The sequence below is a fragment of the Phasianus colchicus genome, chromosome Z (genome assembly GCF_987193195.1).
Source record: "Phasianus colchicus chromosome Z, bPhaCol1.hap1.1, whole genome shotgun sequence".
NCBI lineage: Eukaryota > Metazoa > Chordata > Aves > Galliformes > Phasianidae > Phasianus > Phasianus colchicus.
Window position 1 is genome coordinate 68,263,273 of NC_143476.1, and position 15,980 is coordinate 68,279,252.

General features: G+C 35.7%; 1 protein-coding gene across 2 annotated transcripts in view; it reads left to right on the forward strand.

The window, feature by feature from the left end:
* SV2C (synaptic vesicle glycoprotein 2C) overlaps positions 1-15,980 on the forward strand; it is a 100,340-nt gene that overhangs the window by 27,584 nt on the left and 56,776 nt on the right. For both annotated transcript variants that reach the window (XM_090131556.1, XM_090131557.1), the window contains exon 3: positions 15,526-15,706. In XM_090131556.1, the coding sequence (XP_089987682.1) occupies positions 15,526-15,706 (181 nt within the window). The remainder of the gene's footprint in view (positions 1-15,525; positions 15,707-15,980) is intronic.

Genomic DNA, 15,980 nt, shown 5'->3' on the forward strand with positions numbered 1-15,980 from the left:
CATAACATGGAGAAAAATATATTTTCAAAGAAGAGTGTTTCATTTAAACAACTGTTGTGAGCACTGTGGAGGTGTCTGTGATTGAGAGCAGGAGGTGTTGTCCCCACAGCTGTAGTCATCTGTGACAATTCACGTCCGTCTGTTACGATGTGACCCATGTCAGGATAAAGGCTAAGTATTCCTCAGTCACTGGATTTTTTATGATGTTGTCTTGAGATATATTGGAATGAATCCATCAATTATTAAATACAGTTCAGTACAGAAGTTATTACATCCCTCACATTATGTATGTATGGGCAAAACTATTGCTTGACAATAAAATTAAGTGAAGGCTTAGTTGTGCAAGCAATATTATCATGTCTAAAATATAGGATCTGTGATGGCTGTTCCCATATTTTCCTTTTGTAATAGCAGAAGAGTAGCCTCTGTGTTATTAACAAACTAACAATCCTATGTTAAAAGATTAAGGTGCTAAAAACAAAAATAAAGAAAAATAACACTGGAAATATTTAATCTTTTTTTCTTTTTTTTTTTTTTCCTTCCCTGCAGTGTAGTGTGGCACTGAAATGTGGTTGTTTAATCAGTAATTGCAGAAAAATGATATTATTTGCCCATTGCTAATTGAAATACACTGCAGGTTGGAATCCTTCTATACAGTGATGACTATAATGCTTGTAGCCAATATAGACATGCAGCCTTTGCAGACAGCATAACCATAATTCCAGTAATACAAAATATTCATCAGAACTGTGAATGCTTAGTGAAAGTGTTTCAATATGATCATAACTAGATCCTCACAGCTATGTATTTCAATTACTCTGCTGCTGTGATTGCACATCATAGTTATGTCCTAACTGGGGTCTTTTAGACAGGCATGTTTTTTTTCCATGATTTTGACTCCATAATCTAGAGGACTTTGATATTAGAGTACTAAAGTCGTGAGACCAGTGCTAGGAGTTATGAAGAGGAATTTTTACACATACATAACATTTATTTCTAAGGCATTTTGCTGGACTATTTAGAAATAACCTGAGAACACCCTAATTTGTCATTGAAAAAGCACTCATTCACTCAACTAATTGTAAAACCCGATTTCTCATACCTCAGCCATACCTCATGTCATGATGGTTTATTAGAAGACATGAGCTGATTAAAAGTATTTGGCAATATCCATAAAACCACTGTCACATTTTTGTTTTACTCGCACCAGGGTAAATTCCTAAATTCCCCCTATGTTCACTCCTCTGTGAGCTTCTGCTTGCTATTGATTAATCATCAGCAGTATTTCAGAGCCCATAAACTTAGTAGGAGGAAGTTTTTATTAGAATTAAGAACTGGTTTCTTGATGCCTTCGGGATTAAATAAAAACAACATGTATCTTTTTTTCCTCTCTAAACTGATGTTTCCTTCAAAACAAGGAAGCTGATGTGATTAAACTCTTGCAAGGTTAAAGTAACTTGTCACCAACCATGTGGGTCTGTTTACAGTATGTCCACAGCTGTTTTGTACTGGGAGGCCCAGAACTGAGCACTCCAGATGTGGCCTTGTAAACTATGATTAGAGGGGATAGATCTTCTCTCTTAATCTAGTGACAATACTAGTGCCAAGAATACTGTTAGCCTTCTTTATGGGGAGGGCTGACTCATGTTCAAGTTGGCAACTAGCAGGACTCCCAGGTCTCTTCCCGTAGAGCTCTTTTGCAGCTGGGTGGACCTCATGTGCGCTGATGCCCGAGATTGTTCCTTCCTCCCCCAGTGCAGAACTCTTCACTTCTTGTTGAACTCAATAAGGTTTCCTGTCAGCCAACTTGTCCAGGCTGTTGAGGTCCCTCTGGATGGCTGCGTGGCCCTCTGGTGAGTCAGCCACTCCTCCCAGTTCACATTATCTGCAAGTTGAATCAGGATGTACTCTCACTATTGTCTAGATCATTAATGAAGATTTTAAACAGGACTGGATACTCTGATCTAATCCTCTTAACCAAATGGAAGACTTTCACACAAAAAATCAATATGAAAGTCACTAGATTAAGCAATTATTTTCCTTAAACTTTTCTTCTTTTTGCATTCCTGCTAAGAAAACCTGACAACAGGTAAGCCATTTGTATTATAATTACCATCTTTTTCAGAGGCCAGTATTCCATCTTAAATGGAATACTGAACTCATGAGTTATATTTGGAGTTGCTGGTTCATACAAAGAATAGGGCCTAAATATGTTTAAGCAAAATCATGTAGCTTGAGCCATTTATTCTCTTCCTGTGCCTGTATGCGTTTCCCATGGCTTTGGCAGAAGTCTGGAAGTGCACAGTTACAGTGAATATTGAACAAAGGATTGAAGGAACTGGGTCTGGACTTTTTGTAAATATTAATGCATCTACTTGTCTCATGGGATTCTCCAAATTGTCTAGATGCCTGACTAAATCCACAGATCCCTTGCACGTATTCTTGGAAATTTAAGCACGTGTACAAATCTGGAATTCTAGTGTTATTCTCAGATTATGTTTCCCCTGAGTATCCTTCATGTACTTTGTTGAGCAAAATTCTTTTTTGGAGCAGCTTCTCCAGTTGTGGAGATTCAGACTAAGATAACTTCAACCAGATTTTTATGTTTTCTCTAATATTATGGAAAGCATGTTAAAATTCATGACTCTTTTGAGAAAAAAAAAAAAAAATCAGGCTGCATTTTAAATGTAAAGTGTTGGTCAGTTGGTCATGGTATAATTTTTGTGAAACGGGTGTCAAAATGTTAAATACTTATATGTGGTTCTGAAAGTTACTGTATTCACAAGGAATGCATACAGGCTAAGGGCAGTTACTGTAACCATTGCAGACCTTAAAGGGTGGGGAAATCTTGCTGAAATAACAGTTACTTGCATTTATTGTTAATAGTAGCAATAAATCTTTTGTAGCAATCTTTTGTATTTGAAAATAGACATGCAATAATTTAAATGAGTACTAAGTATTGCAGAACAGGGTGAAGACTGGTTTGTAGGATTAATACTTATTTTTTTGGAAGATGTGAGAAATACAAATGCCATCATGCACAGTGGAGTGTATGTGATGTGATTTTTGCCTGCTAAGAGGCAGACTAAACATATCTGAAGGAATGTTATAGGCTGGTAACAATATGGGAGATGGGAGCATGAATTCAAAACATTAACAAAACACTGTGTTCTGCCAGCAGAGAGGCTACAGACTTCTATAAGCCAGTAATTCAAGGTGGTTTACAGCTGCCCTTCTTTTCAGAGTGTGATTTTCTCACTGCCAAACCACTGTGCTATTAGAAAGAACACCACCACCAGGTCAGCTGTTTTTTCTTTCACGTGGTTCCTACATGTGGCTTTACTGAGGACTACAAGCTGAGCATCAACCTACATGTTCACTCTTCACTTTTAAGAGGTTCATTGTTAACCCCACACTGTGGGGTTAGATATAGTGTTTCTTTGGCTCAGTACCCCTCTCAGTCATGCAGATTCAACCTGAGTAACAAATATAATAAAAAACAACTCACAATGACTGCATTGCAGAGCCACTTAATATTTTATCCAACTTATTTTTTGAGAACTCTGTAAGTAGCATTATCTTTTTTTCTTCTTTCTTCCTTTTTTTTTTTTTTTTTTAATTATTATTAAAGGACATTACTATACTTGCTAGTAAATTACGGGGCAACTTTTTGAGCCAACCATTCATTGCCAGAATATAACATTTTTCAAGATTGAAGCTGTGCTTACTTCAGCTGAATTCAATGAGTACAGTCAGTATTGGAAACTGGCTTTTATTTTGATGATGAAAATTATAGCCTGTAATTAGGATAATGTATGTACTTGTGAAGATTGTATAAGTAGCCATTAAGATACTTCTGCATCTAACGAGTCTGTTACAAGCATGTTTTAGCAACATGTGCAAATTTGCCTGTATCGTGCATCTGCATACATAAATAACGCTAAATAATTTTGTTTGCAGTTATCTTAAAACCTTTGTCTCAGTGATTGATTGTATCTAAAACTTAAAAATTACTGGACCGTTCTTTTAGGCACTGCAGGTTATTTTCTGCCTGTCCAATCTCAGATCAGATATTTATGTCACACGCAAGTGTATAATCTTACAAAAATGGTAGAAAGAAGGAAATGCCTCCCAAAGGAAAAGCCTGAGTGCCATGGTGATTTCCCATGTTTAATTTGGCTGTCACCATCACTCTTTTTTCCCTTCTTCAGCTGCCGCAGCATCTCTGGCTGATTATATATCACTTCTTAAATCAACGCCTCAAATCCACTCTTTTAACTAAACTGAACATTTTGGATATGGTGGTGCATTTTTTTTCAAGGTTCTGTTCTGGATAATTCTGCAACAGTTACTTTACAACCCAGAGCTTTCATTTCTTCAAATGCATAATCGTTCGAGTATTGCAGTTCTGAATCACAGAATCACAGAGCTGTAGGGGTTGGAAGGGACCTTCAGAGATCCTTGAGTCCAACCCCCCTGCAAAGCAGGCTCCCTACAGCAGGCTGCTCAGGTAGGCGTCCAGGAAAGTCTGTCCAAAGAAGAGAATTCAGAACCTCCCTGTACAACCTGTTCCACTGTTCTGACACCCTCACTGTGAAGAAGTTCCTTCGCATATTGGTGTGGAACTTCCTATGCTCAAGTTTATGGCCATTTCCCCTTGTCCTGTCCCCACAGACCACTGAAAAGAGGTTAGCCATGTCCCTTTGACTCCCACGCTTAAGATATTTATAAACATAATAAGATCCTCTCTGAGTCTTCTTTTCTTAAGGCTGAACAGCCCCAGCTCACCCAGCCTTTCCTGATAGGGGAGATGCTCCAGGCCCTTTATCATTTTCATGGCCCTCTGCTGGACTCTTTCCAGGAGATCCCTGTCTTTTTTTTGTACCAGGGAGCCCAGAAATGGATACAGTACTCCAGTTGAGGCCTGACCAGGGCAGAGTTGAGGAGGAGGTTCACCTCCCTGGACCTGATGGCCACACTCCTTTTAATGCGCTCCAGGATCCCACTGGCCTTCTTGGCCACCAGGGAACACTTCTGGCTCACAGCCAACCTGTTGTCCACCAGGACCTTCAGATCCCTCTCTGCAAGCTTCTTTCGAGCAAGTCATGCCCCAACCTGTACTGATACTTGCGGTTATTCCTTCCCAGATGCAAAATTCTTCACTTGCTTTTGTTAAACCTCACCTGGTTTCTTGCTGCCCAGCTCCCCATCTGTCCAGGTCAGTTTGCAAGCCTCATGTCACATCAGCCAGACAGATTGGTTAGCAGTACAGAGCCTTGTGTGGGCTTGAGAGATGAATTTAACATGATAGATGGCCATCTATTGCGCTCATGCATTTCCCGCAGCATCTGACAACAGACTTGGCCTTCCTCACCTAATGCACAACAGCACATGACTGAGAAAGGAAACTCCCTTAGCTAACAGTCCCACTTCTTTCTGATTTCCAACTTTTGGGGAGAGTTTTTATGTGGCATTTGTCAGACCTTGTTTCCACAGCACACAAGTACTTTCCTGATCTCCTGGAGCTCAGAGTATCAGGGTTGGTTCTGAAGTTGCCATGATCAAGTCTTCTTAAGAAATGGAGATTATGAACTGATGTATACAATCACCTAAACAGTTTTCCATACAGAAAATATAACTCTGCCCACTGGCATCATTGTAAATTAGTAATTAAAAAGCCTGTTAATGAAAAATCATCAGCAGGTATATGGCTATCCCACAGGGAATTATCCTGATCTGTTGTTTATCAGCCTGGTTTTATTAATCTATTTCTCTGACTATGTGGGGGAAAGCAGAAAGAAGAGTCACTCCCTTAGCAAAGGGAGTTCTCTTTTTCACTCCTGTGCTGGTTGTGTGAGGCAAGGGAAAAAATTGGTCCATGTCAGTCTGTGTGAGATGTTTCAGATACTTGCTGGTTTCTGGTAACTTACACAAGATAAAAGTGAGTCTAATTCAAGTGTCTAATTCAGTGTCTTCGTTGTTTTCTATTGTTGTTTTGTATTGTTTTGCTTTGCTTTTTGAAGTCAGAGATTTCCAGGTTTGTGGTATTTGTCTGGTTTTTTGTCTTTGTGTCCCTTCCCTTCATCTTTTCACTGCATTGTGAAAAAAGAGGTGATAACAGCCACTACAACATGGAGGAAAATAACAAAGTTGGTTTGTCCCATTTACAAGGAAAAAAGTTAGCACAGTACTGGAAAACAGTTGTTGATTAAACTCTAAAGAAATAAACATATATTATTTTTATTGTATAGATCCCTTTGCTAGAAGTGTAATCTTTCTGATTAGTTCTTTGATCTCTTGTGTTAAATTCTGCTATAAATATAGAGATGTATATACGTATTTTGTAGTTTGTTACTTTCTGTTATAGTTCAGCACTAATTAAAAGTTAGAGATATTTATAGACTCTGCTCTGAGTCAGAAGCAGGACTAGGCAAATAAGGAATTAACATTCAGGCAATAAAACTTGTAGCCAAAATGAATGGTTTTGATATGAAATGAGATGATTAATGCAGATGACTGTGTGGGCAATTTAAAGCGTTAGTGAAAATTATTCTTTTTTTTTTTTAACTTTGAAATTTAATTAATCCTAGCACATTGCACAGCAAGTTCAATCACATGCGGTATTTATAATCATTCTGATTCTCAGGATTTCCGTGGAAGTGCATTTCAAATTGCGAAGTCACAGTCATTTCTGGCATGACAGGGTCAATTCAGAGCTGGGTGAAGAGTGCGCTGAATTTAGCATCTGAATTTGAGAAAAGCAAAATCCAGAGAAACCTCTGTAGTCACAAGGGAAGACAACCAGGAATTAGGGGTATTAGGATAGCTTAACTTAACTGTGTGTGTTTTATCTGAGGCTTGTCTGTTAGAATTTTCTTCCTAATGCCAGAGGGAGTGATTGGCTCAAAGGAGAAGATAGGATGAAAATCATATGTTCAGTTATAGCACCTAGAGAATCTGTCAACAGCCTCAAATCAACATCTGGGATTACCTGAGTTTTTTGATAAAACTATTCTACATGCTGATATTGGTAACAACCATCTTTTAAAAATGCTGTGTATATGGGAAGAAAAATATCAAATATTGTCTTGTTCTTACAGCCCTGTGTTGCTAAATTTAAGTACTGATTAATTATTTATTCTGTGAGTACCAAGGAAGTACAGCATTGGTCTTTTTATCTGTAATGCATTATTGATTTATCTAGTAAGCAAGAGTAGTATAAAGTAGCAGTGTGCACTGCTGTTTGCTGCAATGATCACTACCAGTACTCAGTCTGAAAATGATTCTAATGAAGAAAATTGAATAACTTTGACCTACTTTTTGTTCTGAGAAAATTGTTACAGAAGAAATTAAATTATATTGACATCAGGTAATAGTTATAATTTTAAAAATAATTCATTGTTGATATGACAACATTCATAAAACAGAAGTGATAAAGACAATCTAATGTAAAGGTATTGGATTACCGTGTTCTCAGTTTTGCTCCCTTATCAGAAGATACAGCTGTGAAGAAAATTCTCTGTTCACTGAATAATCTGTTACCTGTCACAACATCTGTAATTGCTAAGCTTCTATGCGTGTATTAGTTTATCTAATTTAGATCTGAAGAAATGCAGGAATATTTATGCTCCTAGTCATTGCACTGTTCTAATTAAAATAATATATGAGTACATAGGAAATGCATCTGTGAAGATGTAGCGTATAATATACTTGTGTGTATATATATACACATAGAAATCAGTACACTAGTTTCTGCAAATTTTTGGTATACAATAAGTAACAGTCCCTGGAATACAGAGCCTTTAACCAATGTCAGCAGCACAGAAGTATACAAATGTAAACTAACAGACAACATAAAGGTTTAGAGCTAAATCATATTGCTTGCACTTACTACATAAAAAAAAACAAAAAAAAAATCTTCATAAGTTTAATGAGAGGGATAGGGAAATGAAATGCCATTTGTACCTTCTGGAATGAAACTGATCCTTAAACTGCAAACTTTTCAGGTTGCAAAGATCAGACATGAAATACATGAAATAAGTAAACTGTGAATATGTGAGACCCATAAACTTAATATAAACATGCCAGGGGAAACCAACAAATAATAGCTGAATAACATCTGCAAATGATTAATATGGGACATTTGATTTGCACACGAATGGTATTTCTGATATAGCATTAAAAACCTTCCATCTACTTAGAGGCTTTTCACCTCTGTAATCCCTCCCAGAGCTGACACAGTCTGGTATAGATCTGACATGGAAATACACAAAAGTTGTATTCCTGGACAAACTGATTTATTTTATTTTTGTCTGTGGAGACCACAGTTTGTTGTCACTTATTCTTTCCTCCCAACTAACAAAATTGTCATCCTGCCTTAGCCTTGAACTTTGTAAGCACACCATTGGGTGACAAGTTTGGGTGCCTGTGCTTTGAGACCACTTTTATTTTATTCTCAGCGTGATAGAATGCAATGGAATGGAATGGAATGAAGTAACCCAATTGCCTGACCAAAACTTACATAGTGTTGTTGTGTGCATTTTACAAATGCCTCTTGAACACTGACAAACGTGGAACATCACCCACATCTTGTGGAACACTATTCCAGTGTTTGACCAAAATTTTAAATCAAATTTGACCTACAATTTTCAATGATCAATTTTCATCTTCTGTTACATGTTTTCTGCCTTCTGAGTATGCCACAAATCCCATTCACTTGCAGTCAGTTGCCTTCACGTGTTTTGAGGTTTCTTAGCTTGTTATTGACTGCCTGTTTTGAATGTAGTATTCTGGCAAATTTGGAGTTGATTCTTTTGAAAATGAAAAAAAAATATGGAAAAAATGTCACTTTTCTTGGTTTTGTTTTGCTTTGCTTTGTTTGCTCGTTTTAAATTTCTATTTAATGTATTGTATGTTTTCACTGCCATATCTTTGTTCATTATTCACAAAGCTTCTCTTTTTCTTCTCTTTAAAGATATAATACTTGGGTACCTCATGGCAGTTTTCCTTTGATTAAATTGCTCATCAAATTATGATTGTCATAGCATTATAGATCTTTATGCTCTGAGTTTTCTGATTTGCTTATCATGTGTTTTTTTTTCCCTAGTATCTTAGAGAATGCAAATAGCTTTGCAAATAGAATTATTGAGATACTTTTTTTCTTTTTTTTTTTTTTTTTGTCTTTTTCCCATTTGCACTGGTCAGCTGAGTGTGATCTTTCCTTTGCTTTCAGTTCCATTTTCCTGACTTTCATGGTTGAGTTCCTGTATCAAATGTTGCAGTTAGTCTTTACAGGCTGAGAACAGGATCATTTTGTCTGTGGACCAGATATGTTTCAGATATGGTTCACTTGATTTCTATTTATGTGAAATTTCTGGGTTGGTACCAGACTGAGTGCCTTCAGATGTTTTGTAGGTATGTTCAAAAATGGCATAAGAGGATTGTCTGTACTTGTTTTCCTCTTTTTTGTTGATACAATAGAGGGACAATTTGTCTTATAAGCATTAATTGTTTTCCTATTTAAACACTATAGAAACAGATTTTTGGAAATCAATAAACAACTTTAAAAATGATTTGGATGAAACAGTATTTCTTAGTTTTATTGTTTAGTGAAACCTTTGATGTTTCTACATTGACCAAAATGTTTCGGAAGAGAAGATGAAGTTGTCTTTTTTTTGATGTCACTGGCGTTCAGCATCTTCCTTTCTCTCAGTGAGTGAAATTGTCCTTATTTATTGACTGTGAAGGATATAATCATCATGTTTTCTGGATTAAATGATAAAACAAACAAACAAAAAACTATAAATGCTATGTGTTCTGTTCTGCAAAGTTTTACCGCCATTCAAAAATTAGTCATATAGGTTACTCAGCTGCAAGTCACAATCAAAGGTCCAAGAATCACTGCAATGTCACTGCCATTTCATAAACTTTTATAATGAGACTGAAGAGATTCAGTGTTCATTTTAAAATAGCTTTATACCTTTCATATCTTTAAAAAAGTAAACTGTGTTACCACAGTTATTAAAATAATTCTAATAATGGTAAGATGGAATTGACTCTTTGTAGACATATAGTAAGTAGAACAGCAGAAAGCTTCAAAATGAATATGTAATTAAGCACCTGCACTAGACAGTAAGAAACTCAGAGGGCTAAGAATAAGCAGATTAGAAAGAACACTAGTAATAGAGACAAACTTGATATGCTGTGGCATTTGGGGATTTGCATATATTGCATACTATCGAGTAAGAGAAAACATTTAGCGTATGAAGTTAAGACAAAATGCTGTGGAATACAGCTAGCATTTAGATAAAGGAAATTATGGCTTCAGAAGATTAGAAATTGAAAAGTTAACATAATATTTAGTTTTCATTCTCATGATCTGCTAGCTCACATGTTTTTGAAAGCAGCACCTGTCACCTTTTTTCAAGTGTCTAAACAATAAATGTTTTAGTCCCTTATTCATTTAGATCTTAAGAAAGTACCAATCCATAAACATACTCCTTGTTATTACACTACTTCCAGCCCTGCTTAGAGAAAGAATGAATGAACGATATTGGAGGTTTAATATCAGTGAGACGGGGAACAGAACAGGATGAAATGATCTATACAGGTGGTTTTAGACTTGTAGAAACAATGGCTCTAAGAAGTAGAGGTCTTTTACCAATTCTAAAGTAATTACTGTTTTCTTATGTTTGTCCTCATCTTAATGAAAGTGTTTGCTTTAATTGCTTCCCACTATGAAAATCTAATTAGATTTGATTTATTTATATTTGATTGAAGCAAATTTTTTACTGGCTGCGATCTTTTTCCATTTTTCTGATCAAAGAAATTACTGATAGACAATAACTATAGCTGTGAATGATTGTAATCTTTAATCTCTTGGTACACTGCTTATCAGAGCAAAAACAAAGATAAACCTGGATATTCTTGCTTGTGTTATTTGTACGTATTCAAGTTCTCCACTATAAGCTATTATACTCTGAGCAATAATGTATAGGAAGATCTCTGGAAAAATAAGAATATTGATTAAAGTACAGTATAATTCTTATGAAATAAGCAAAATGAATTCTCATACTAATTTCTTTTAAAAGATGCTTACATTGTCCTTTCTAACAACAGGCTCAGAATAAAAATATACTTTTAGAAAACTTTATGCATGGGCAGTTGGCTGCTCTGTTGAAAGACAGCTCTTCATATAAAGAGGAAAGATTTGTATATTTTATACATTTGCACAATGGGAAAAATCACTGAAGTATGTAGAAGTTCTGCTGTTGGAGGAAGATGCAGGTTTTTACAACTTGATAGAAGAACAATAGAAGAGAATATTCGTCTTAGTATGGGATGCTTCTTTTTAGCTGCCATATGTTTCTTCTCAGCAACTTTCCACCAAATGATGGAGTTTTTTGAGATTACTCCTTACTTCATGGGGAAAATGAAAGATGTACTGTGGGTGTCACTAGTTTCTCTGTATTTTAAAATGAACTTTATTATTTTTAAAATATGTTTCTATACTCATACTAGATGTAAAAACAGCTGTATGTCTTGTGCTATATGAACTAATTTCTTTAGAGGCACTTTCTTTTAGGCTGGTGTATCTAAAAGAATATGAAATGCAGATAGTTTTGTAATCAGTAATAGATGCTGAGAAGGGGAGGAAAAACCTGCCTCAAGATGTCATGCAACATTAAGATCTGTATACATGTATATATGCCCATAAAATTACTGTTTTTTTCTGACAATTACTTGTTTTTAAAAAGAAGATAGTTGATTTTTATGTATTTACTACTACTCTATTACTGCAATATGCAAAATGTAACATGCAATTTATGAGTAGTGTACAAAATTAATACGGATTCTAAGATTCCACAGTCAATAGGATAATTTAACTTTTAATTTAACATTTAACTACTATGTCCCAGTGTTTTTGGGGAGGATTTGATGTTTCTATTCAGCATGAGAAATGTAGCTACCCAGTAAGATTAAAATGATATTCATAAATTATTTCAGAGATACTGGTGCAAATATATATCTAAATATTTGTCTGGCTTGCTGTGAGTATTTCTTATATGAGACTGTAGACTGGGAAAGCCAATGTAATGCAAGTATGTTATATGAAGTAATAAAGAATTTAGGAGTATAAATCACATATATTAGTATATATCAGAACTTCAGTTGCCTTTTTGAAATTGATCTGCTAATTTATTTCAATTCTATTTGATGCATAAGTGCCAGCTCTGCTGGATATAATTTCTATACTACTTATGAACCCTGGTCTACGTGAATTGTGGTTGAGTAGTCCTGCCCACAGGAGAGATATTACAGTAGTTGAAGTATGTCAAGTCCTTCCAGTAAGCTTTGTGTCTTTAGCACCAGAAAAATGTACACATGCTTTTATGTGCTTAGTACCTTAGTATTTGATGAGAAAGAAGAACCTGATGAAGATCAGGTTTCAAGCTGCGCCAGGGAAGATTCAGGCTGGATATTAGGAAATACTACATCTCTGAAAGGGTGGTCAGGCACTGGAATGGGCTGCCCAGGGAGGTGGTGGAGTCCCCTTCCCTGGAGGTGTTCAATGAACGTTTGGATGTTGTATTGAGGGATATGGTTTAGCAAGAACCATTGGTGATAGGTGGATGGTTGGACTGGATGATCTTATAGGTCTTTTCCAACCTTAGTGATTCTGTGATTCTGTGATCTGCTGCCAAATCCCATTAACCGGGGAGAATACTGTCATGTCTGTATCCTTCCTGGACTAAGCTATCAGATTAAAGAGAAGTTCAGCAAATTCTGAACTTATCATAGAGTGATAGAATTCCTTGGATTAAAATGGACCCATCAGATCAGGCTGCCCAGCACCCCATCCAACCTGGTTTTGAATACCTCCAGGGATGGGGCATCCACAGCTTCTCTGGGCAAATGTGCCAGTGCTTCACAACCTCACAACTTACCTATATTCTCATCAATATGCCTCGATTAAGAAAGATCATAGTGACAGTAAAAAAGTGTCCACCAATAAAAGGTCTTTTGAGAAGATGTTTAACTGCTGTTCTTAAAGAATTTCTTTTTCTTGCATGGTAAAGAAATGCTTCTGTGATCATCAACAGTGGATCCATCGTGTGATCCTTAGGGACTCAAGGAGAAGGCAGTCTAGAAATGCACTCTTCTTATTTTTTATATCGGCTAAAACAACAGCTGAATGCAAAAGTGATAGCAGTTTTCCTCTGCCTCAAAGATTCCATTTCAAGTGTTGGATATTCATTTGGTCCAGACAACTGAAGCAGGTAGAATTCATTATTTTAATTACAGATTTTGTTAGGCTGAGTTAATTTAAGTTGAACAGACCAAATAGGAACAGACCAAAAAAATAATCTGCGGTGGCTACTGCTTCTGTATACAAAACTCATATATACATACATAAATATATATGGGTTTACATTACTGTTGGAAGCACTGCTTAGAAGATATTTGAATTATACAGGGAATGAAAATATACAAAGCATAGAAATTTGGTCTTTGTTTTTAATTATTAATTCTATTAATATTTTGATACATGGTGAATGTTTTATGCTCACTCATATTTCTGAATTGCTATGCCTACCTGCTACTCAGAATAGTATTCCATGTGCTTTCTTGACTAAATAAACTGCATGAACCTCTTACAGATTAAATTTAGAATGTTCTGTATGTGGTTTTACAAATCCTTCACTGTAACTTATAGTTCAAAATAAACTAGGACTCAGAGACAGCATCAGAAGTTTCTTACTCAGTAGAGACCTTGAATTTACAAGAAACTAATGGATACTAATCATCTTTTTACTACTGTTTTGTATGTACTGCTCGAAATAAAAATAACATAATTATTATTACAAAAAATTTTACAATGTAAGAAAGGAAAATTAAGAAATTGTAGTCCAACACTTGTATTTCACTGAAATAGCCACTCTGAGTGTATATGCAGGTTTATAGTTGTCATAGATGTAGTAGAAATAACACGATAACCTACTGAAATACAGCTGCATCGTGCAGTGTGTTACATCAACAATGTGTGTTACATCAAGTTTTTTAAAATGATGCTTCATAAGGAACACTGTGTATACAAAACATGCAGTTATATTCTGGGATGAGATCTTTCAGAGGTTAGCACTTCAGATGTAATGTATGGAATTCCAAGAATTGGAATACCAGCGAAAAACCTCTATGATAATAACCGCATAAAAAGACCAACAATTTATTTTTTCCATTTTTCTTCCCTTCTAGCTACTTTCTGGAGGGCAGAAGTGATTCTTTTGGAGTCCAGAATTTTACACAAAAGCAACTGAAGCCAAACAGAGCAGCTGGGGAATTTGTCAGTTCTTATGGCTGACTGAAAAGAGACACAGGACAAGGCATCCCTATTCTTTTAGCTGCTTCCAGCTACTTTACATTTAAATTCTTCTTACAAGACGGTAGCAATCATTAGACAGATAAAACATTATCAGGGAAGCTCAGTAAAAAATAGTAAAAAAAATAGTACCTGTATCTAACAAAATAATAAAATACATACCTGGTTGGATCTGCCCAAATTTTAGGAACTACTTCTGACACCCTGCTTGATGTGCTGTGCTTTCTCTTCCACTGTGCCAGAGAAGGTTCATCTCTAGAAATTAAATAATGTATACATAACATGCTAAGAAATTGATGGTCAGATGGTTCAGGTTTATGTTTTCTATGGGAAACAATTTTGCTTTGAAAATGACATTAACCAAAAAAAACGACCTCAAAATAAGAAATCTCCATCTCATTCTATTGTATTTAGCTAAACAGTAATGTGTCTGTATAAAATTATTTGAAAACAAAACTGTTCCAATATTTTCCTGTTTTGTTTATATATATATATGTGTGTGTGTGTGTATATATATATATATATATACAGGATACTGCCTTTTTAAATAAAGTTGCGCAGTGAAACAAGAGGAAGAAAAAGATCAAGCTGGATGTCTTCAGTTCTGTAGATCTCAAATGGAAAGTGTCTGTTGTTTCATAATCAGCTTCTTTTAGAATTAGCACGTTTTACTCCCAGTGATTAATCCCCTACGGAATTATATTCAGGAAATGTTCAAACAATTTATTTCTGCTTGGGAAGTTTAATTTCTGAAGTTTGAATGTGGTTTATTATTGAGGAAATGGTAGCATTCTTTTACCAATGCACTCTTATTTGACTGTATTTTGTTTTAGCTAGAGGCACCTTATTTAGTAATTAAATTAAGCTTCAGTGTGTCTACGAGCTGACACAGACACAATAGGACACAAATGTACTTAGTTCTCCCTAGGTATATTTGCAAAGCTATATGCATACAATTTCTCCCCGCTGAAAAAGGAGAAATTAATCTCTGTGCTACTTAATTGGTAAACGTAGGAGACTGCTGAAAACAAATCATTCAAATATGTATAAATATTTTGGTGTGGTCAATTGTGGACAGTTACGTAGCTCACAAAACAACATTTTTTTTTTCTTCTTTTTTTTTTTTTTGTGTGTGTGTATTGCAGGTAGCATAGTGTACCTTGGGATGATGGTGGGGGCATTCTTCTGGGGAGGCTTGGCAGACAAGGTGGGAAGAAGACAGTCACTCCTGATATGCATGTCTGTCAATGGATTCTTTGCCTTCCTTTCATCATTTGTCCAGGGATATGGCTTCTTCCTCTTCTGTCGTTTGTTTTCTGGATTTGGGTAAGCTCCTCTGGTTTTGTTCATTTCTACAATTGTTTGTGTTAATAAGACTTTCCTGTTTATAAAACTTCATTATTTATTGCAGCAACACTGTCTGTGTCAGGAGCAAGAAAATTAATCAATGTGGCTATTACAATTCTAAATAAATCCGAAAGGATAGGATAATGATTTCAGAGGAAAGACATAATGTAAAAAAAGTAAAATTTTCTGTTCTTATTTTGCAACAGACTTATTTTGTGAACTTGATGAACTTGCTTAAATGCTTTGTGCACCA